The sequence below is a fragment of the Hippocampus guttulatus genome, chromosome 5 (genome assembly GCF_054856545.1).
Source record: "Hippocampus guttulatus isolate MCC_2025c chromosome 5, RoL_Hgut_1.0, whole genome shotgun sequence".
NCBI classification, from domain to species: Eukaryota; Metazoa; Chordata; class Actinopteri; order Syngnathiformes; family Syngnathidae; genus Hippocampus; species Hippocampus guttulatus.
In genome coordinates, this window is record NC_141265.1 from 15773674 (window position 1) to 15797442 (window position 23769).

The 23769-nt window shown below is 43.4% G+C and overlaps 1 protein-coding gene across 1 annotated transcript in view; it reads right to left on the reverse strand.

Annotated features, from left to right (window-relative positions):
• ipo11 (importin 11) overlaps positions 1-19075 on the reverse strand; it is an 80030-nt gene extending 60955 nt beyond the window's left edge. The window contains exons 1-7 of the mRNA XM_086111944.1: positions 18961-19075; positions 13223-13372; positions 12178-12278; positions 10604-10676; positions 8662-8865; positions 6808-6940; positions 5939-5997 (exon numbers count right to left, since the gene is read on the reverse strand). Coding sequence (XP_085968070.1) covers positions 5939-5997; positions 6808-6940; positions 8662-8865; positions 10604-10676; positions 12178-12278; positions 13223-13360 — 708 coding nt within the window. The 5' untranslated portion in view covers positions 13361-13372; positions 18961-19075. The remainder of the gene's footprint in view (positions 1-5938; positions 5998-6807; positions 6941-8661; positions 8866-10603; positions 10677-12177; positions 12279-13222; positions 13373-18960) is intronic.
• Positions 19076-23769: the final 4694 nt, after the last annotated feature.

Here is a 23769-nt window from a genome sequence, read left to right on the forward strand (position 1 = left end):
AAGGCGGCTCGGAAAGATGTGAGTCAATTGACGGAGGCCCAGAGAGGTGTGATGAAAAGGCCGACACCCGAGAGGTACATCCAGATGACCATACCTGAAGCACTCGAAACTGCCAAACAAAGGCTCCAAGCCTTGTCCAGCCGCCTAAAGCGGTACATGAAAGAGAATGAGGCCAGACGAATAAACAGGCTGTTCGCAACACAACCTGCGAAAGTGTACGCTCAGTGGCAGGGTCCTAACAACAGAGCTGACCCACCAAGACTGGAAACTGAAAGGTACTGGAAAGGCATATGGGAGAAGGAGGTTGCACATAACAGCAGTGCACAATGGCTGGTGACCCTGAGAGAGGAGCACAGCAACCTCCCTGAACAGAACCCAGTTACCATAACAGTGGCAGACATACAGGAAAGAGTCTCAGATATGAAGAACTGGACAGCACCAGGCCCGGACATGGTCCACACCTACTGGCTAAAGAAACTCACAGCACTCCATGAGCGCCTAGCAGCACAAATGAACCAGCTGCTGAGGGATGGGACTCACCCAGGATGGCTAACGGAAGGGCGAACGATCCTGATCATGAAGGATCCCTTGAAGGGTGCAGTCCCATCCAACTATCGGCCAATAACCTGTCTCTCCACAACATGGAAGCTCATGTCAGGCATCATTGCGGCTAAGATAAGTGGACACATGGATCAATACATGAGCGAAGCACAGAAGGGCATTGGTAGAGATACCAGAGGAGCCAAACATCAGCTCCTGGTTGACAGAACAGTCGCACAAGACTGCAGGTCCCGACATACCAACCTGTGCACAGCCTGGATTGATTACAAGAAAGCCTATGACTCGATGCGACATACATGGATCACTGAATGCTTGGAGTTGTATAAGGTGAACAGGACCCTAAGAGCCTTCGTTGCGAACTCGATGAGGATGTGGAAAACCACACTTGAAGCCAATGGCAAGCCACTTACCCAAGTGTCCATCAAATGTGGCATATACCAAGGTGATGCACTCTCCCCACTGCTGTTCTGCATAGGACTGAACCCCCTAAGCCAAGTAATCACCAAGACAGGCTATGGATACCGCCTCAGAAATGGAGCTACAATCAGTCACCTCCTCTACATGGATGACATAAAGCTGTATGCTAAGAGCGAAAGGGACATAGATTCCCTGATCCACACAACCAGGATCTACAGCAGCGACATCGGGATGCCATTCGGGCTTGAGAAATGTAGTCGGATGGTGACTGAGAGAGGAAAGGTAGTCCGCACTGAAGGGGTCTCACTCCCTGAAGGAACAATAGCAGGACATTGAGGACAGCTACAAGTACCTCGGTATACCACAAGCCAATGGCAACCTCGAACTGGCAACAAGGAAAGCGGCTACGGCCAAATACCTCCAGCGAGTGAGGCAAGTCCTAAGAAGCAAGCTCAATGGCAAGAATAAGACCCGGGCAATAAACAGCTATACCCTGCCAGTGATCAGATACCTTGCAGGAATAATAAGGTGGCCAAAGGAAGAGGTTCAGACCACGGACGTTAAGACCCGAAAGCTCCTAACCATGCATGGAGGGTTCCATCCCAAATCCAGCACCCTGAGACTGTACGCAAGCCGAAAGGAAGGAGGCCGGGGACTAGTGAGTGTGAGAGCCACTGTCCAGGATGAAACATCCAAGCTCCATGAATACATCAAGGAGAAGGCTCCAACGGATGACGTACTCAGAGAATGTCTCAGACAATGGGGAACAGAAGATGAGGCGCTGGAAGAGGGATCATCATGGGAGGACAAGCCCCTACACGGGATGTACCACCGGACCATAACTGAAGTGGCAGATCTCAAGAGGTCCTATCAGTGGCTAGAGAGGGCTGGCCTGAAGGACAGCACAGAGGCACTCATCCTGGCTGCTCAGGAGCAGGCCCTGAGCACCAGAGCCATTGAGGCCCAGATATACCACACCAGACAAGACCCAAGGTGTAGGTTGTGCAAAGAGGCACCTGAGACGATCCAACACATAACTGCAGGGTGTAAGATGCTGGCAGGGAAAGCCTACATGGAACGCCATAACCAGGTGGCTGGCATAGTCTACCGAAACATCTGTGTGGAGTATGGACTGGAAACCCCAAGGTCAAAATGGGAAACACCTCCGAAGGTGGTGGAGAATGACAGAGCAAAGATCCTGTGGAACTTCCAGATCCAGACTGACAAGATGGTAATGGCGAACCAACCAGATATCGTGATCATAGATAAAGGGCAGAGGAAAGCCGTTGTAGTGGATGTAGCGGTCCCAAGTGATGGAAACATCAGAAAGAAGGAACACGAGAAATACCAAGGGCTCAGAGAGGAGCTGGAGAGAGCTTGGAAGGTAAAGGTGACAGTCGTGCCTGTGGTGGTCGGAGCACTCGGGGCAGTGACCCCCAAACTAGATGAGTGGTTGCAACAGATCCCGGGAACAACATCGGACATCTCAGTCCAGAAATGTGCAGTGCTGGGAACAGCAAGGATACTGCGCAGAACCCTCAAGCTTCCTGGCCTCTGGTAGAGGACCCGAGCTGAATGCGGGACGGACACCACCCGAGGGGTGAGACGAGGATTTTTTTTTTAATACTGTGTGTATATATATATATAGTAAATATTCCCATCCCCGGAATTCTATGGAAAGGAATATCCTTCACCCGGAATAAAAACCTATGCATTAACATTTTGACTACGATATTACGTGTTACTGGAACTTGCGTAAGCGGAAATTCCACTACCCGTAACCCGGATGGAGGTGTAATGCCGCGGGAGCTTAAATACACGCAACGCCCACCCGATGCGACGGAAAAGACACAACGCTGAAACAAGTTTTCACTTCGCGTTTTTCGATCATCAGTTTCTAAACGACGACGTGTAAGTGAGTTTTTATTGCCGTGCGTTTTACTGTAATTGTGAATGATTTAAACTTTATTCACTTACGTCCTGGAGAACGCGGCACTAGCTTAAAAGCAGCACCCACTCAACATGACCGAAGAAACGTGTTCGCTTCGCCGTTTTCATTCATCAGATTCGAAACGAAGACGTGTAAGCGACTTTTTATTGGCGTGCGTTTTACTGTAATTGCGAAAGATTTTAACTTTATTCACTTACGTCGTGTAGATCATCGCATCGAAACGTAGAAGAACTGTAACGACTGGAGCGGAGCGAGTGAAATGCATACGTTTGAGCGAGGCTGGACACAAAGTTAAAAAGATCCAGCAGACACTTGGAGTCGGAAAGACGCAAATCTATGAAACTTAAAAAAAATAAAAAAATAAAAAAAAAGGCATCGATTCAACTCCTGATGACAAGCCACCATCCAGCATTGAAGCAATGGAAATGGCAACAAAAATCCTTCAGTATGCACAAGAATTACCAGACATCGGTGATCAACGGGACAGTTACTTGCAACTAGCAAGAAAACTGTACGACACGCAGGCAAACATTGTCATAAACCAAAGAATGCATCCAACAAAACAATCCAAAGTACGATTTTTTTCCCCCAAGACAGAAAAAAATAAACATTAAAATACGTATGTATATGTATTTTACTGTTGTGATTTTTTTTGGGATACACCTGTATTGCAGTTTTTGTTATATAAACAGTTTTTGGACAGTACATTTTTGTATTTTATTGATTGTGTTGTTACACGTGCATTTTGTCAACATACTTGCAGGTTCATAACGGACATGTACCATGCTCATTTCCCAAATGAGGAATTTCTGTTATCAGGACAAATTGGACAGCGCAAACACGAGTCCGTACTAGAGAATATTTACTGCATATACTGTATATATACATTTTTTAAGTGTTTTGAGTCAGAAGGAAGCGATTACTGTTTTTACACACTGTGATATAAACAGATGCCTTGACTTTTAAAAACACATTTCCCTCTTCTGACATACAGTAACTTCCAAATCCGGGGAACCTTTGTATGTATCGAAAGACTACATTGTTGATTCTGGTGATCCATATATACAACAAAGGCTATGGCTTCAACTGCGTTTCAAAAGACAGTAGCACAATGCGGCTAAAATAAATACATTGAGTGCTACGTCTGTTTGAAAGATAGTCTTACTATGGCAATTACTGAGTAGACGGAAATCCAGGGATGCCAAATGAACATGTGAAAGGAAAATGGTATTGCAAGGTAAAACAGGAACTTGCCTGAGATACAACATGTAAATCCAATCTGGACATGAAATATTAACTCTAAAGCCATTACGTCCGCCTGCTGAGCTGGAATAAACAGCTTGAGGCAAATGACATTTTAATGTGAAAGTTACGGCCGCTGCAAGACCTTGAGCCTTCTCGCTAGAACTGAACTCATTTGTGCTACATCAGAATGAGTGATTATCATTGATTTAAAAGAAAAAAAATGGCTTTGGCCTCGACAAGTTCACCGACCGAGACTGCAAACTAAAAAAACAGACAAGATAAACGTTGAAAATAGAACGTCTGTTATGGAGATGATTGAGCGAACAAGCGCCATCAACTGAATGAGCCCAACCGTAAATGACGCGATGACCATAAATACTTGAAGATGAAATACAGTAATTAGATCAATTGCATATTACCATGAACATATTCAAAGCAAAAACAAATATTAGGTTGGTAAAGACATGACAACAGATCATTTTATGATGCACTTGGACTGACTAAAAGGGAAAAAAATCTAAATAAAAGCACAGTAAATTTTACGTTTTACTGTGTCATAGTCTTGGAAAATGCAATGTATTGAATATTATTTATATTATTTTATTAATTCACATACTCAAAGTGCGAGAATAAAATAAATTGTAAAATAAGGGGGAATATTTTTGTGCAGCAATAGTTGCAGAAGACATCGGCACGTTCATTAGCAGCAGGTTCATTTACTTGTCTTTTCTCCTCGAACTCAAGTGATTTGTGAACAGTACGCATATACCTAATGAAGGTTGTTTGTGGAAAAGAAAAAAGCATAGGAAAAAAAATGCTCTTCATCAGGAGCCGGCCTGCCGTTGTTCAATTCAAAGAGCGCTTTGAAGTGAGTTCATGACAGGATTGTTCGTGACCAACATCAATTCACGAATAAGTTCCATGGCATCACCTCCCATTAACTGTTCATCACAATTATCATGCTTTACAGGCACTTTTAAGCACAATCAAAGCTATGGATGTTGGTGGCAAGTTAGCGAGGAAAAGAAAAAAAAAAAAGCAGACGTGATGACAAGTTCATGTTGACATGAATACTTTGGGGCTCACTGAAGCCAACAATGGAGATGATGGTAGCTGAAGCGAATTGCGTACGCCGCTTGTTGCTTTCGCGCAATTAAACCTTTACTTTCGTGAGTTTCACATCGTAGTTTGGTTTTGCAGGGTTAGAAAATGTTGCGATAGGCAGTCTGCCAGTAGCATGGCTCTATTTTTGCTTGGCGGTTGTGGTGTTTGAATGTCAAGTGGGTGAAATTAGGTGAGATGACAGCTCATGTGATGCAAGTCCATCACACATCCTGATAGTTCTATGTTCAAAATGTTTGAAATGACTTTTTTTTTTAAAACCAATTTATTGTTCAGATAGTTCCATTATTGGGACGTTCCTACTATATTCACACAAAAAAAAAAGAAACATGACTGAAGAGCAAGCAGTCATCTGTGGTTCAAAAGGATGAGACATGAGCACATTTATTATTTTCAAGTGTGAGCCGGGCAAGGGATGGATGTAAAATGAAATTGCTTCATGGATTTGGACTTTGTTTGCGGCGACAGTTGGAGAAGGACTCAAACTAAACTCTTTGTTCTTTGAAGACACAGATGGCTGCCGGCATTTCAAATCGCCATGGCTTTTTCCACACGGAATTAAAAAAAGGAAGCTTTGAGAAATGCTGAAATATCTTTTTCCTGGAAGAATGAGAAATTTAAGCAAACGGTAACAACACTCACCATCACTTCCATATTCTGTTGTGGCTCTTGGAATCCATGGACGGTCAACTTGCGTAGTACTGAGGAGGGGGAAAACACATTGAAGACCATTCACAATGTTTTGTTAACGATACAGTGAACACTTCCTCTTTAACTTGTAATTACAGCGGGCAATACAGTCGGGTCAAAAATGTATACACCTGGCTTTAAAAATAATACCATGAATCACGGTGCTGAATTAAATACACCAACAGTGACGGAACAGTCATGAAATAAAAGCGAAGTATGAACACAAGTAATGCTCTTGACAAATGGTTAAAAACATGGAAATTCAGACAAATTGTTCTGGAACTGAATTTCAGTAGGTTGGCAGCTCTGTACCACGACTTGAGCTGGTATCGCTGTTTCTGGAACGGGCTCACTAGCCTTTATTGATGATCGAACTCATGATGGAATGAACTCTTAAGGCAATTTGCAGAAAAATCCATCCAAACTAATTGGGAGAAGCTTCATCATGCAACAAGATAATGAACCAAAACATTTGGCCAACACAACAAAGGACTTCATCAAGGAGTGGAAAGTGGAAGGTGTTAGCCAAGTATTTTAAATCAAAGTAATTTAGAACCGGTAAACATAAAAAAAAATATTTTTTTTTTGTCATGAATCTGTGTATAACACCTTGGGATGATTTCAAATCATTTTTATGCAAAAATAAATCACGTCCTATTCATAGGATTTTACGAAAGTATTTTAAACACAGTATATGAATATCAGACCGAGTGGAAAAAAAATGCTTGATGAAGGATACTTTTGACAACACATTACGACACCATTTAAAATCTATTAAAAAAAAGGTGTGTTCCTATTGTGCGCTTCCTCGTGCCAAATACCTTTAAGAGACAGCAGTGTTCTTTCCAGTGATGCCATTGCTGCCGTCCCGTCAGGGGCAAAGATCTGCTGGAGGAAGCAGTCCGTGTGGTGGCTCCACAGGGAACACGCGAAGCTGTAAATGCCCGACGCCAACTGCCAACATGCACACACAAAACAGTCAATCGCACGCTGATCAAATCATTCTGGATCAGTGGACACTTTCAACAACACGCCGGTGAGTGCGTGGAGAGAATATATCTCAAAATAGCATTTCACATGTAAAAATACTGTAAAATGACAATGCCGGAGAAGCAGCTATGCTCAAAGCTAAAACAACAAATTAGACACAATGTTGAAGAAAAACACAAGTAGGGAGCAAATGAGGATCTCAAGAGTCACGGCAGCTAATTTAAGTCTCAATGAACTGGCTAGTTCTCTTATTCCCATAACATTATTTGGGCCCCAAGCCAATTACAAATGTCTCTGGGAATGCATATGTACTCCAGTCGAGCAAAAAAAAGATGATCAAAGGTAAACAAAAGCACTGCTGGTCCTTTTAACAGTGCAGTGCATCGTGTGGCTCCCTACCTCAGACAATCAGCCAGGGCACCGTAATGAGCTTTTGGTTTTGATTTTCATTCTCATAAAAGTACACACACACACACACACACACACACTAAATGTGGCGTAGGAGCCAAGCATCACTGAATACAATTAGACGCAAAAAGGCATATTGTACACACCGCAACATGGGCTAATTCCAGCAAAACCTCACTGTGCAACAACACCCTCTCCCTGTCTAATTAAGCTTCTTCAAAAGGTGAGTCGTCTTTTTTTGGGAGTTTATTTATTTATACTATACAGTGCTTCATATCACTGGTCTTTTAAATGCCAAATGCGGAGGTAACCATTTTGTGGCAGTACATGACTATATGGCTCATTTCGCATGAAAAAAATCCCATTTAGAAAACACGACACCACATTATTAAACAGTTTGGCACCTTCTGAGTAGTTGGGTCACCAATGCCAATTCTCTGTTGGTACCATGTTGTGCTTAGTAAATGACTTCCAGCATCTGCAGCATGCACGTCAAAACAGATCAAGAGGCAAAATGTCCAAAGCTGTTCAAAATGTATGGAACCATACATGAAAGGGAGTCAAAGGATAAAGGTTGGAATGTTGAACTGAAAATGACGGCAAACACCTTTAGAAGGTGATCACCATGAACATCAAAAATGCTCAAAGAGAAATATTTATCAACAAATGAAAGGAGACCCAAGAGAGTAACTGCAAATCCACCAACGATCACGGCATGAGGTAGGTATACAGTATGTCTAGGGTTCAAGTAAAAAAAAATAAAATAAAAACATTTTTAATGACAGAAATGTCTGGAAAAGTATGTGGAGATGTAGGAAGCTTCCAAAGCTGAGGCAGTAGAGCAGAGCTTTCCTTAGTCTGTTTGATCATTTCTTTGCCCTCAAACCACATTTCATTCTTCAGCTATCTTTTTGCAATAGTTTTATGTTCGTGAAAACATTGGATGGCATTTAAAAGAAAAACTCAGAAATTGGAGACTCGGAGCTTCAACGGAGGGAACATTGCCTTGCATAAACGCACGCATGCACGCACGTCAATCACGCGTAAAAAAACGGGCACACTTGTACTTGTTTGACTTGACTTGAAAGGGAATGGGCTTCCATTAATCTCACGTTTGACAGTCTAACAGCAGCTAAACAGCATCACCTACAGGTGGCACATGGAACTGCGCAGTGGAAACAAACCACAATATTGGAAAAGAGAGGTCGCCGTAAAAGACAAACTAACACAATTGAAGAGAGAATATCTGTCCACAAACAAAGCGACTGATGACTTACATCCTGAAATAGCCGTCTGTCCTCTGCCAGACGTTTCGATGAGAGAGTTTTGGTGACATGATAGAAGGTGAGCAGCGCTCTGTGCTGCTGCAGGCCATCCTGGACCTTGACAGACTCCAGCAGAATGGGGATGAGCTCCGGCCATTGCCGAGGGCAGTCCAGCCTGGCTACCTTGGCTATCAGTACCGCTATCTGGGTTGCTATCTGTTGGCAAAGCACGCACGTACACACATAAATGTATGCATACACACAAACAAACACACTCACACAAACACACACACGCACGTACGTACGTACGCACGCAGAAAAGAGAATGAGCTAAGGGAAAAAGCATGAAACGGCAGAGGAGGAATGTGCCAGTGCATTTAGTTAAAAATAAAGAATCCTTGAGCGAAACCACTTGAAAACACGTCTGCTTGAATAGTTTGTTGCTTTAAAATGGAGTTCCAATTTCAAAGTCAAACGCAATTCATTTTCGAATGCTGGTCAAACACAATTTCCTGAAATCAATTATACAGTGATCCCTCGCTATTTCGTGGTTCGTTTATCGCGGATTTTTTCAAACATATTCATAAAAAATACAGTATATATTTTTTTTCATATACATGGAGTACAGTACTGTATATGTTGCTCTACGTGACTCGCTGTTGTTTTGCTGACTTTCGCAGCTTCTCGTGGACCGTTTGCAGACTTTAAAAAATTAATTAAAATGTTAATTGGTTGCTACTTCGCGGATTTTCGTTTATCGCGCGTGGTTTTAACCGCGATAAATGAGAGATTGCTGTATTTGTTGTAATTTGTTTAAGAAGTCCTAAAAGTCACCATCATAAAACCTTCATTATCTGTACAGTTAAGGTTTTAACCTGACTAAATTATCTTTACATTATTTTAGCACGCATATGGTGTTTCTTTAAAACAAAGCAAAAAAAGTACCGGTAAGTGTCATGACATTGATTCCACAGTGCAAATTTGTCCAGAGAATTCTGTGCAACCTTAGGGGTACGGTATTCAAATTCAGAGGTTAGGTAGGGTACACACCAACATCAAAAAATTCCTAGCTCACGTCCACACTCGGAGGCAGCGAGCTGGGTCGTCTTATCTTTGAAATAGTGTCAGGCGGCACTTTAGCCAGCACTGCATGCTGGCCAAGAATGCAAATTACTTCATTCTCATAACATTCATCCTGCCAGCTGTGTCCAGTGGACAAGCAGAACAATCCTGAATGGTTCAGTGCGTATTCTGCCTCTCAAAGAGCTCTTCCGTGGTCGCAATCAGAATCATTGTATTGCTGTCATTTCCTTCAACTTATGGCAACCGAATCCCCCCCCCCCCACCCAATTATTGCTTTGTTAATAACAGCATTGTGCAAAAAATCTTTGATATATAATTTTTTTAAAATCGTGATGATAAAGAGTGGTCCAACTCTGATTTTATCACATTTGTGAAGAAAACTCAAAGCAAAAATATGAAGATAAAAACAGCTACCTCGATGACTAAGTGACAGCTTGCAAGTCGGAGGTCTGACTGAACTGCAATCCATGTATTCTTTTCAAATCAACACAAATATGTTTGTGGAAGCTGGATTCAGGATGTACAGGATGTACCACACCTCTCGCCCTGAGACTGGGGCGGACTCCGGTTTACCCACGACCGAAGTAAATGCCATAGAAAATTGACAGATGGATGAATGAGTTTGCATTGACCCTTAGCTCTCCTACCGCATGTTATAATTCCAAAAAGAAGTGAGAAAGAAGAAACAAGTCTCGCTTCCTACCTCTGGCCTGTGGGTGATGTAAAGGGAAGACAATCAGTGTTCTACATATGCTACCTGCCTCAGAATCAGCATGTCATCAAAATTTGAGACAGAATTTCCCTAAGAGGTTCTTTAATGAAGTCCACCATCAGGGCCGGACAGCAGGGTGAAGTGTTCGAAATCACTAACCTGATTGACAGGCTCGTTGAAGTTTGTGATGAGACCAGCACGCAACGTGGTCTTCTCCGCCTCTGATAAAGCGCTGGCAAGAGAAGCAGAAGGCATTTTTCAGAAGGAAAGAAAAAATAGCATCCGAGAGCAGCAAGGTAATGTCATGTTTTAAATCCCTGAGAGATCCGAGTTGCAAGATGGCAGTGCTTTGCAGAGCTGACCTTCTGCATTGCGAGGACAGCAAGCCCGCCACACTTTTGGGAGAATCTTTCAGACTTTATTTGGAATCTACAACTCCAAACAGAAATATGAAGCAGGGTCTACTAAGATGCTATGGGATGAATTCAAATCCTTGTATAGCAACAGCCACAGCCAGCTGCCAACCTTCTATAAGTCCTCTACCTGCATTAAACATCTTGCAGGTAAAAAAAAATTGCAACTGATGCTCTTGCCATAGCTGTTGTGTGCACTGAATTAGTAAAACAGAGACAAAAAAAAAACCATACGCTGTAGATTTAAGCTGCAGCTGAGGCTTAATGGAGCAGAGGAGTGCTTGATGATCGAAGCGATGCGTCACTGAGCAAGCCAAGTGAGGAGAAGGAGGTAAATACGGACGGAGGAACAATTTCCAGTGCCTTGGTATGTGCTTAAGTAAAAGAGGATTTGGACACATGCTGGCAATGTGCAAAAGACTAAAATATACATCATCAATGGGGCAACCAGGGACTCGTAACACTCGAGGCCACACACAGGTATGAAGTAAAGGACAGTGAAAAATACACAAGCAGTAGAATCATTCAAATGGTCTGACATTTGTAAAATTTGTAAAACAACCGAAACTTGGACAAGTGATGATGGGTACAATGAACGTTTTCTTTGACTTTGTCTTTCAGTGATACCGAGAGCCAAAAAGAAGCCTTCTACAACCTTCTAACGCGTCGTACGGTGACACCACATCCATCGTGCCTTATCGGGCATCGCTGTACTTTTCAATTCATGGCAATGAGCCTGAGGGTAATCAAATTACATGGTGGTAAAAAAACCCCGACACAGCACTCCAAACAATGAAAGTGACCTCACTAAACTACTGACAGGTACAAAACAAACTTGGTCAGAGAAGGGGGAGGAGGAGGAGGGGGAGACTGTGGAGAGTAAGAAAACAGCAGCGAGAAAGAAAGTGGCCAAAAACAAAGATTGCTGAAGCAGAACTGAAGACCTCGGCCCCGAAGCTGTCCTGTGAATTTATGGACCGACGCTCTATTCAAATCCAACTAGAGCCATCTCATCAAGCAACCTAAGACACATGGGGCTGAGTGAAAGCTCAAAGGCCACACACATCAGCATGCATTAAAAAGACAAAAAGCGTGGGATATATAAATATATACAGTAAAGAATTAGGGAGGATGGGCAGAGAGAAAGCACAAGCTTGAGCAGTAAAGACAACAATAAGGCACAATACACATCAGAGAGCCGTAAGAGGAAAATGGCACCAAAACAAACATGAGAGCAATGGCAATAAAACGAATGAAATAAAGACTGTGGCAAAGAGACAACGGCAAGGGAGGCATTAAAAGGTGAAAATGTGTACTTACTGCGGGGCCACTCGCCTCCAGTATCTGTCAATGCCGTTTTTGAAGTAGAGTACTGCCAGCCATCTGACATTCACATCCAGCATATGGTTATTGACGATGTTCTAAGAGAGGGGAAGGCATACATTTCATCCATTAATTTTGCAACACTCAAATAAGGAGTGTTGCTAGCAAACCGAAGTGACGTTTCAGACGGATTAAAAAGGTTCTACAAAGGCACAACAAATCACAATACTACTTCATTTGATTCAGCGGACGAAGGCTGGGATTACACTGTATATGGTTCAAGTGATGGGTTTAGGAATTTTTTGGGCTCCCGAGTGAACTGTGTCACTTAAGATCGGAATGAAAGCCTCTTCCAAATGTGGATAAAAGAAAAAAAAAATCAGATGCATATAAAACATCTGCCAATGCAAATCCGGTGCAGCAACAAAGATTGATGACTCGTATACAAAAACACCTGCCCAGATACAAATGCACTGAATACAAGTGTTGGAAATAACAGTTGTTCCGCAATCAACATTTTCAGCTGATCAGTATCAGATGAAAAATTTCGTTTTTATTTTCTAATTTTCAAGATCAAAACGCAGCAATATTGAGCAGAAAAAAACAAATTGCCAAATCAAAGAGCAATAGCTTAATTGAAAAATGAAGGCCAGTGAAACAATTTGGATGACATCACCTGAGGCAGATCCTGTACATGTTTTTATGTGCAGACACTGAAAACCAGCCTAAAATATCAAAACATATGACGCGAACTTGACCACAAACAGATGAAAAATAACCTGATAAAAATGTGTGTGTAACTTGTGGTTTGCCGACACCCGAGACTGCTATGCAGAGATAGACATGGCTGGAAAATATAACACACTCAGCAAGAACCTGATCAGTAAGTAAGCAAATACATCAACACTTTTGATGGGTTTTTTCCCATTTGCAGAGTCATTTTTACCCCAATCCAGCCATATTTTGTGCATTTCAAAAAATGAAGGAAATGACCCAAATAAAACCGTCAAATTCAAATGTAATTGTTCAAAGCCTTGCCCACCAGGAGAACCGAATAGAAGCCGGGCTGTGTCTCCCACTGTCTGAGCTGCTCCTCGGCGGGCTTCAGCATGGCCGTGTCCTGACTTGTGGCTTGGGTTAAAGTCTTCAGCACCACCGAACTGGCACCGTCTATATCCATAGCTGGATATACCTGAAAGGAAGACCGACATGTCAGTGCTCTTGCTGCATCAAAAGTTCTTTCTGAGCCAAAAAACTAAAGTGTAACTTCAGGGGTCCAACACACCACAACTGATATAATTTGGAGTTCCACCACTATGTTCTGAAACACACCTCAAAAGGCAGATAAAACCTTGCATCAAGTAACACGTAAATCTTGTGAGACTAACTCAGTGAGGCTCAGTAAGGGGAAGAGACTTATTTGCTTCACATGCATCTGGTGGATAGCCCGGCATAAGAAATCTCGCTGACTGCAGAAGTTGTTTCATCGATTGGCTGCCATTCCATGGCTGCCTGAGGCGATCGCCCCATCACTCCAGCCCCGCAAATTCCTGCCCGCACGACACAAAAGCGAGCGAGCCGGCGGCGGCTAGCCCGCCGGCAAACCGGCGAACGTCTGCAAACGTCTCACTCGCGTTTGTGTTGTGTGTGGGTCCCATATGACCGACCCTTCAGAAAAAGTTAACAGGTTATTAAATAGATCGGCGGACGTTATTCGACGTGTGGCTCACGCGAAAAAAAGAAATTGAACACATACTGTACTAACGGGTTTGACAGACTGGTCAGAGTCGAGCGGAGCTTGTTTTCAACACATTCAGTGAACACGACCGCAGTGTCTGACAGCTGGGAGTAGGTCTCTATTTTTCCCGATTCAGGAGCCTCATTTGAAATATTTCATGATTTTTTTTTAATTAATTCAAATTTGGCAGACTTGTTTACAACACTCTGTGGTGTGTTAAATTCATTATACAATTTTGTTGTCTCCCTTCAGGGACTTTGAAATACTATTTAGTGAAAAAAAATTAATAAAAAGAGTTTATAAAAGGTTTGTACAACACTATTCAGGAACAAACAACAAAACAATTCCCTCTGTTATTTCCTATGGGAGAAATTGTTAGAATTAGAATGCCGCATCACACAACAAATTGATTTGCCAAATATTTTGCCCCCAATTTAAAGCAACACAATCCATTAACCTCAACAAGTGCATTGTCATTGTCTCGATTACTGCTTTCGATTATGTTCAAGCCACTCGGGGTCCACAATCATCTTCACTTGGCTGAAAAGGCAGTGAGTGTGTCACCTTCCCTGTCCATTTCGAGACGCCTTCTCAATAATGGGACTTCAGTTCTTAATTCTGGGAAGGATGTCTTTTTGAAGTATGCGAAAACCTGTGAAGGTTACTTATGCTGGATGGGGTGATGTTTTATTCCACTGCCTCATTCTGTGAGGAATCTGAAGTCTGGATCAGTCGAAAGGCAGTTAAATCAAAATATTGAATATGAATGAATATTAACAGGCTACAAAATCTCAGTCGGGCGCAGGTTGGAGCACAGTGCGTGGTCAAAAGTATTGAAACATGCCTCCTTGTCAATTAATGGACACCCTCCCCCGTTGATCTAAATGTGTCATCTTATGACATTTTGGACAATTATTGTATGCTTCCAACTATATGGAAGAAACAATAGTTTGGTGATGATCGTTTAATGTTCCAGCATGACAACGCAACGTGTGTAAAAGGCATGGGATGAGTTAGGTGTCCGTAGAAGAACCACCAGCAGACACCTTGTTTGGAAGAAACAAAGATATTTCCATGGTGGAGTGGAAACTGCTCAGACTTGGTGCCGATGGCCAGTTGGTCCAATACTTTTGTCTATTTGGGGAAGGCTGGCAAGTCGAATGAGCATTGAGCAACACTGCCATCTGCAGATCGGTAGCAGACGTTGAAAGGGATGTTCTGCTGGAAAGCTGTTCGGCACAAGCATTCAGGCACGTTTAGCTTCAACAACTCGAATATGCGAGTGCATTAAATATGAATCTTCTGAATGGGTCTATTAAGAACAGCTAAAGGATGAAGGTGATGGAATTAGGCGTGATCATTAGCGAGAGTGCTTGCAGTCTATCCACAATGAATGGAGGGCGGCGATTGGTGAAACTCTTTGCAATGGTTCTCATTGATTTGAATTAGGAAAAACAATGGCAAATGTAAATCAAAAGATTAAGAGTAATCAAAAAAGCCATTAAATAAAACCGGAATGTCAAAAGGGGATTTCATTTGATTATATTTATTCTCATTAAAAACTACTGCCCGAAGACGGCTGGGATAGGCTCCAGCACCATCCCCGCGACCCTAGTGAGGATCAAGCGGTTCGGAAAATGGATGGATGGATGGACGGTAATTAGAAAAAAATTAATACCGTTGGCAAACATTGGGCCAGCTCAAAACAATGCTAGAATTTAGTTCACGATTATTAATATGGCTATCTAAACTATAAAACAACAACACAGAATAAAATTAATCAAACCCAAGTCTTAATGAATTCAGGAATGTGCATTACAGGTTCTGCTGGTGTAAATATGCTTTCTTCAGCGCTGCAGTGGGACTTAATCCCCATTTAGAGAAGTCCAAAAACATCAAGCAGAGACGCTTTGGTGGAATATGATGCACTGGCAGGGTAAAAGAAAAAAAATCTTAACCACTGCCGAACCGAAAAGGAAGAAAAAGGATGTCGGAGCCGACAATGGTAAAAATGGTAAAAGCCGACTACTGCTAAATATGTATTTACAATGGCAAATCCTTTTGTGTGTGATCAACACAGATGATGTATAATGACAGTGCGTCAAAGGGTTCATGTTACTGATGAGATTTGGATCTGGCCATTTGTCAATTCCGAAAGTAGTCAGCCTCATGACATGGAGTGGACCAGTGACATCGAAGGGATTCAGTTGAGATGGTGCAAGTTATATTATTGCTAAGATGACTTTAATAACATTGAAAAGTGACATCAAATCAATATTTTTTTCTACTTTGTTCAGAGTCCAATCGGAAAAAAAAAACAAGTGTCCTTTTAACCGGTGGATCAGAGAAGTCATGTTCAAAATGTGTACACGTCGGCTACAAGCTAAGTTTCAAAGTCAACAAGAAGCTGTAGCATCCATTGACGAAAAAAGAGATTGGTTCACTTCTCCTGTCCCATGGAAATGTATTTCAATTCCAAGCGGCGACTCTCGGTTCCAAATACTCATCGGCGCTCTGCGCCAACGCTCCTCTCTCCTCATCCTCAACTTCAGCAGCCATCCATCCAGCCGCACCAACGCCGACTGTCCAACAGCGCCGACATAGCCACTGAACAAAACGGGGTTGTGAAAAATGCTGCCCATTACAGGCGCAAAAAACACAAGCACCCCAGGTCTGTCCAGCACCGACAGTCAATGGCGCCGACATTCCTCCCAATCAACATCTGTGCTGGTACAGGCGTGCTGCCGAGAAGGCGCAACCACCAAGCACAGATACTTCTCCTTTGACGAATTTCGTGGCCAAAAAGCACTGAAAACAGTCCATATCAGGTCCACACGATGAAACAACAAACAACATGTGACAAAACAAAAGACAAAAACACCCAAAAAGAACCAAAAAGCAAGGCTCTTGAAAAGCGCTTGCCGAAGGCTGCCTACTCGGGCGCCATCTTGGAAAAAAATATATAAATAAATAAAATTACTGGTACGACAAGGCCGGGAGGCATCTGGGGGAATGTACACGAGATGCATTGTGCCCCCACTTATCAAACACTGCTTGCTGCACGACATGCAAGATACCATTTTGAAACACCAGCAACCAACTTTTTTTTTTTAACTGAGAGCTACTCCTTGGGTACTGATTAATGCGAAGGGCTACCAATGCGATTAACTCTTCTGAAATAACAAATTTGGTCAAAATGTCTTTCATAATAATAATTATGAAAATGAACAATACTCATTTCTGTGAAGAGATTTGATCACATTGGTGGCCCCTGCCTCAAAGCGACATGACATTACTACTAACCATCCATCCCTCATCTACCACTAACCATTGCAAGTAAATCGTCGGATGAGTTTCCACTGAGGGTTGGACTCCACCAAAGTTGCCCTTTGTCACAGATTCTGTTCATAACTTTATGGACAGAATTTCCAGGTGCAACCAAGGTGTTGAGGGAGTCCGTTTTGGTGGCCTTAGTATTGAAACTGCTTTTTGCGGATGTGGTACTGATGGCTTCTTCAAGCCGTGATCTCCAACTCTCACCGGAGTGGTTTGTAGCAGAGTGTGGAGTAGTTGGGATGAAAATCAGCGTCTCCAAATCTGGGACCATGGTCCTCAGTCAGAAAAGGGTGGCATGCCCTCTCCAGGCTGGGGATGAGATGCTGCCCCAAGTGGAAGAGTTCAAGTATCTTGGGGTCTTGTACAGGAGTAAGTATCTTGGGGTCTTGCTATCCACAAGTCAACCATAGAAAAAGACAACGCCACTCAATAATGGGTACAGGAGTGTGCAAATATTCAGGATGGTACCATCTCTGTCTCGATTTGAAACAAGAAAAGCCCGAAAAAAATTACTACCCTGTTAAACAGTATCACATGGGAGGAATGTCGGCGCCATTTGACTGTCGTTGCTGGACAGTCCCGGGGCGCTTGTGTCTTGCGCCTGTAATGGGCAGCATTTTCACAGCCCCGCTTTGTTCAGCAGAGAGATCGGTGCTGTTGAACGGTCTGCGGCTGGATGGATGTAAGGCTTGAGGAGCAGACGATGAGAAGAAAGGAGCATTAGCACGGAGCGCCGATGCGGATTTGGAACTGGGAGTCGCGGCTTGGAGTTTGAAGCGGATTACGTGGGTCAGGAGAAGTGAACTCATCTCTTTTCGTCAATGGACGCTACAGCTTCGTGTTTGCTTTCAAAACTTAGCTTGTAGCAGACGTGTGCACATTTTCAGCATGACGTCTCTGATCCACTGGTGAAAGGACACTTTGATCCTCTCCTCTTTCTTCTGTAACTGCTTCAGACAACAAAGTGTATGCAGAAAAGTGGTGAAGATTGCACGACTGTCTGTGTCCTATGTGTTGTGTTGTGTTATTTTTGTTATTTTGACTTCAAAATGGCGCCACGAAAGTGGCTGCCTTTCCAGCAGCTCCTATATTTTGTTGTTCTACTTCTTCCTTTCATAATTTTGCTGCTGTGAATTAGGAATTTCTCCATTGCGAGACTAATAAAGGTTTTCTTAATCTTAATCACGTACGTACGACCACCTGTTAATCCAAGTCAAAATCAGATGGGCTAAATCAGAAAACCAAGAATCTACTGCACTGACGGATTTACACTCATCTTGCCTGCTCCATTACATACAATTCACAAACGTCGCACTGTTGTTTAACAAGCCTTCATTACATTAGCACATGCAGGTGTCATCCTTTTGTGCTGTGCATCATAAATTTAAAACAACTCAACTAAATCTGATTTAAGATCCTCGGTTAACCAGATCGTCAGTCATGTGGTGATTTGCGTATGGAGTGGGCTTTTTCGCAGAGGCATTTTCGTGGGGCCTCTTTTGGGACCATGTTGTTTCGAAAGCAATGATACGGGACCAAAACGAACACAATATGCGAAAGAGCAAACCTTACTTTGAGGCTAGCGAGGGACATAAAGTTATTTAATAGCAGACCAACTGGGGGCATTGGACGCTTAGTCGCCGATAACGTTTTCGTTCTCAGGGATGCAAACGACACACAGTTGCAAGAAATGCAACGACACTCACCTAAGAGAGTCACTGCAGACGAGAAAACACAGAAGTAGGCAAATTCCAGGTAAAGCTGTGTTTAGTGGTACTCTGGCAGGGATATGGGGGGGGGGGGACACGCTTGTCAGAATGGCGCCAGCTGCACAACCCGGCGCACTTTGATGACGTCAGCAGCAAACGTAATGCTTCGGATGGCAAGGCTTATCAAATGTAGCAAAAGCACACACTGCATTCGTTTTATAATCCTGTACACTGTGTATACTAGTGATGAGAATTCCGGCTCTTTTTAGAGAGCCGGTCCTTTTGGCTCGGCTCACTAAGAAGAGCCGGCTCTTTCGGCTCCCAAATGGCTATTCAAATTTTTGGTTGCTTAAATGAATTTACTACCAAAAATAATGTAAACGTATGTGTAAAATGAATTACTAACGTAAAAATATACAGTATATCAAATAGTTATGGCGGTATTCATGTATTATTCATGTATGGCTGATTAATCAATCCCCAATATAATAAAAAATAATGTATATTTGTTGACATTTTCTTTTATATGTTTCATTGCATTTTAAAGGGGAATGCAATTAAAATGTTCTTTCCACAATAGTATGTTGTATGTGTATTCTGATTAATATCGTGAATTAAGCAGATTAATCCATCTCAGGGAGCTAGCATTTTCACATCATACTCCCTTCTGCTAGTGACTGAAATTAACGGCAAAAGTGCCCGTGGACTTGCATTGTGAATGTCACGGTTCTCCTTTTTTCTGAGGTTGGTCTTGTTGGAGGATGATCAAACAAGGGGAAGCATGTTGTTGTCGACACGTCGGGATCCCTTGACCGTTCTCCACTTCCCCAGGTCCTCCGCGTGTTCGTTTGATTCGGGCTGAGTTGATGTGCAAAAGTCAGAGGCTGGAAATGGAGAAGTTCTTGCAAGATGTTTTACTGAACATTCAGGGCACAACACGAATCGATTCGGGCTCCTGTGAGTCTCAGATTTCATCAGGAAGCCCCGAGCAACTACAGTCACACGTACATATAGGCATAGTATGTTAATTATATTAATTAGGGGCGGGCAGTCCTTCCCCTCATGTAAAAATCAGAAACAAAGAAAGTCAAGCAAAGTTTGATTTTGGCATTTTGACAAAGTACAGACCATATCTGCTGGTCCACAAATCTTGAGATTAGGGTTCCTCTTCGAAGGCACTTGACAGCCTTCAGGGACTTTTACGAGGTGGAGGAGGCAAGAAAACCCTCGGGGGGCTGTTAATTAACCAAGTGAAAATAGAATCTAAACTTCACACTACATTCGGTAGTTTTGTCACTTTGTGTTTGTTGTTACGTCGTGTGGACCTGATGTGGACTTTTTCAGCATTTTTTGGCCACGACATTCATCAAGGAGGAGACTCTGTGCTTGGTGGTTGCGCCTTCTCGGCAGCATGGGTATACCAGCACTGTTTTTGACTGGGAGGAATGTCGGCGCCATTTGACTGTCGTTGCTGGACAGTCCCGGGGTGCTTGTGTCTTGCGCCTGTAATGGGCAGCATTTTTCACAGACCCACTTTGTTCAACGGAGAGATCGGTGCTATTGAACGGTCTGCGGCTGGATGGATGTAAGTCTTGAGGAGCCGACGATGAGAAGAAAGGAGCGTTAGCGCGGAGCGCCGATGCGGATTTGGAACTGGGAGTTGCGGCTTGGAGTTTGAAGCGGATTACGTGGGACAGGAGAAGTGAACTAATCTCTTTTCGTCAATGGACGCTACAGCTTTGTGTTTGCTTTCAAAACTTAGCTTGTAGCTTGATCCACTGGTGAAAGGACACTTTGATCCTCTCCTCTTTCATCTATAACTGCTTCAGACAACAAAATGTATGCAGAAAATTGGTGAAGATTGCACGACTGTCTGTGTCCTATGTGTTGTGTTGTGTTATTTTTGTTATTTTGACTTCAAAATGGCGCCGTGTGAGTGGCTGCCTTTCCAGCAGCTCCTATAGTTTGTTGTTCTACTTCTTCCTTTCATAACTTTGCTGCTGTGAATTGGGAATTTCTCCATTGCGAGACTAATAAAGGTTTTCTTTTCTTATCTTATTCTTTGTTTCAAGTACTTCAGCAGATGTTCAGGACAGAGACTAGTGTCAAAGTCGACCTGTCTATGATAAAACGTTTTAAGCTAAACATATAACATATATAGGTGATATCTTCAGTCTCCTCACCATATCCAGTGAAACCTCAGAAAGATCTGCCATCAAGGCGTTTACAGTCGGTTGCATCATTCTCCAACCCCTTCAGTTACTTTTAAAAAGATTTAAAGAGGCCTTGATCCTCATGTACAAAGACTTGCATGGCTTTCATACTGAAACACAGCATACTGCCAAATCCAAACAACATCTCACACACACAAAATATACAGATCCTGTAAAGAGTCTGTGCATACGCATGAATACAATTGCATTCCTTTTTGTACATCTCAATGTGAAATTGACCGCACATGTTGGAGTATCTGAATCCTCCCTGTTACAAATGCCCAAGATGGCCGCTTGTGCGCCAGTGTGTTCGGCGACGCTCCTGCCATTTCGGGTTTTTTTACTTTTCGCAATGCTTGTTACCTCCCTAACAGCGTCTCGGTTGGTTTATGATCGCCGATCGTTGTTATTGATTCAACAACACGTCGGAGATTCGGCCGCGTTTTGGCAAGACGGTGGTGAAAAGACGCTACCTCCGTTCTTGGCTAACCTGCCGGCTAATCTCTTCCGCGTTCGCTCGCCCCCTTCACAGAAGCGCCGCCGCCGTCGCCGCCGCCGCGGCAAACGTAGCGGTCAGCTCGTGAAGCTAAAACGGGATCTGAGACACACTTCGATCGCTCTGGCGTGGTGTGCCCTCGACCCCGTCGCCTCGTGCTTGCTAACAGTCGTTGGCTCTCCCATCGCGCCACGGCATTTCTACCCCCCACGCCTTTCTCGGGGAGGAATCCAGCGAAAGCTTTTGAGGGAATTCCCCCGGGCTCGTGATCGGAAGAGGCAATCCCTCCCGTTGCTACTCCCACAAGGATCGCGTTGTTAAACGCCCGGTCGCTGACGGACAAGACCCATATTCTGAGGGAGTATTTCCTTTCCAATGACTTGGATTTCCTGTGTCTGACGGAGACTTGGGCAGGTACTGGTGAGTACAACGCTTTGCTTGAATTGTTGCCACCTGACTGGTTTCCTCGATACCCCAAGGACATCAGGCCGTGGTGGAGGAACGGTGAGCATCTTTAAGAACAATTTTAAATGTAAACGGTGCACATTCACCACATCGGCCACCAGCTTTGAGCAACCTTCTTTGAAGTCGGTCGTGTTTTCCCGGTGCTCTGTGCTGTCATTTACCGTCCTCCTAAATACAACAAAGACTTTTTAAGCGACTTTTCAACCTTTCTTGCGGAAATCAGGCTGAGATATGATCATATCCTCCTAATGGGGGATTTTAATATCCATGTGTGCTGTCCGGAAAAAACGCTAGCAAAGGACTTCTTAAGACTTATCGACTCTTTTAATTTCGTGCAGTATGTGACCAGCCCGACACATGAACAAGGTCATATTTTAGACCTTGTCCTTGCTTATGGTCCACCGGTGTCAAATCTGGAAGTCCTTGAAAATGGGATTTCTGATCACATGGCAGTTTTATTTGACGTAGTCTTATCGCATGCTGCTGTGAAATCTGCCGCTCCTAGTTTTAAACGCCGAATTTTTAACCCTCGCACTGCTAGTCGTTTCTCTGGTGCCTTTAATAACCTTTGCGTACCCTCGTCTAACACAGAGGAACTCACCTCTTGGTTCAACTCATCATGCCGTGCCATCCTGGATTTGGTGGCTCCTTCAAAAACTGTGCTCCCAAAACCTAAACCCGAGCCATGGTTTAACGACATTACCCGCGCAGCTAGGCAGGGGTGTCGCAAAGCCGAACGCAAGTGGAAAAATGACAAATTGCATGTCTCTTATCAAATTTGGAAAGACTGCTGGCGTAACTACCAGCTCACAGTAAAAGAGGCCAAAAGAGCGTATCTGTCGGACCTTATTCAAGCTAACCGTCACAACCCACGTGCACTATTTAAAACGATAGATTCTGTACTCAAACCCCCTCTGCCTACTTGCTCGGATTCTTCACCCGAGATGTGCAACAGATTCCTTCAGTTTTTCATTGATAAGGTCTCTACAGCTAGGACTCCGGTCTCAAATACCGCATCTGACCCCTCTGTCCATGTTCCATGTTCAGCTGTGCTAAATTCTTTTGAAACTGTGTCCTTGACGCTTTTGGAGGATGTAGTTCGCCAGACGAAGCCATCTGGCTCCCCTTGCGACTCTCTTCCCCCGCACTTCTTTCAGGAGGTTCTCCCGAGTGTTGGCCAACAGTCTTGGATATCATCAACAGCAGCCTCTCTTCTGGTGTAGTTCCCCAACAGTTTAAACATGCTGTGGTCCAACCCTTGATCAAGAAACCTGGTCTTGATCCAGATGTGCTGTCAAGTTTCAGGCCCATTTCCAAACTGCCTTTCATTTCCAAAATTCTGGAAAAAGTGGTGCACATGCAGTTGAAATTTTTCTTGGATGAACATAACATCTTGGAGGTCTTCCAGTCAGGTTTCAAGACGATGCATAGCATGGAGTCAGCCCTGTTACGCGTTTCTAATGACATCCTCCTGGCAAATGACTCTGGAGACCACGTGTGTCTAGTTTTATTGGACTTAACTGCAGCATTTGATAAAGTGGATCACAGTATTCTGCTGACTCGTTTGCAGCACTTGGTGGGCATTGGTGGCAGTGCTCTTGAGTGGTTTAGGTCCTATTTAGCTGACAGAAC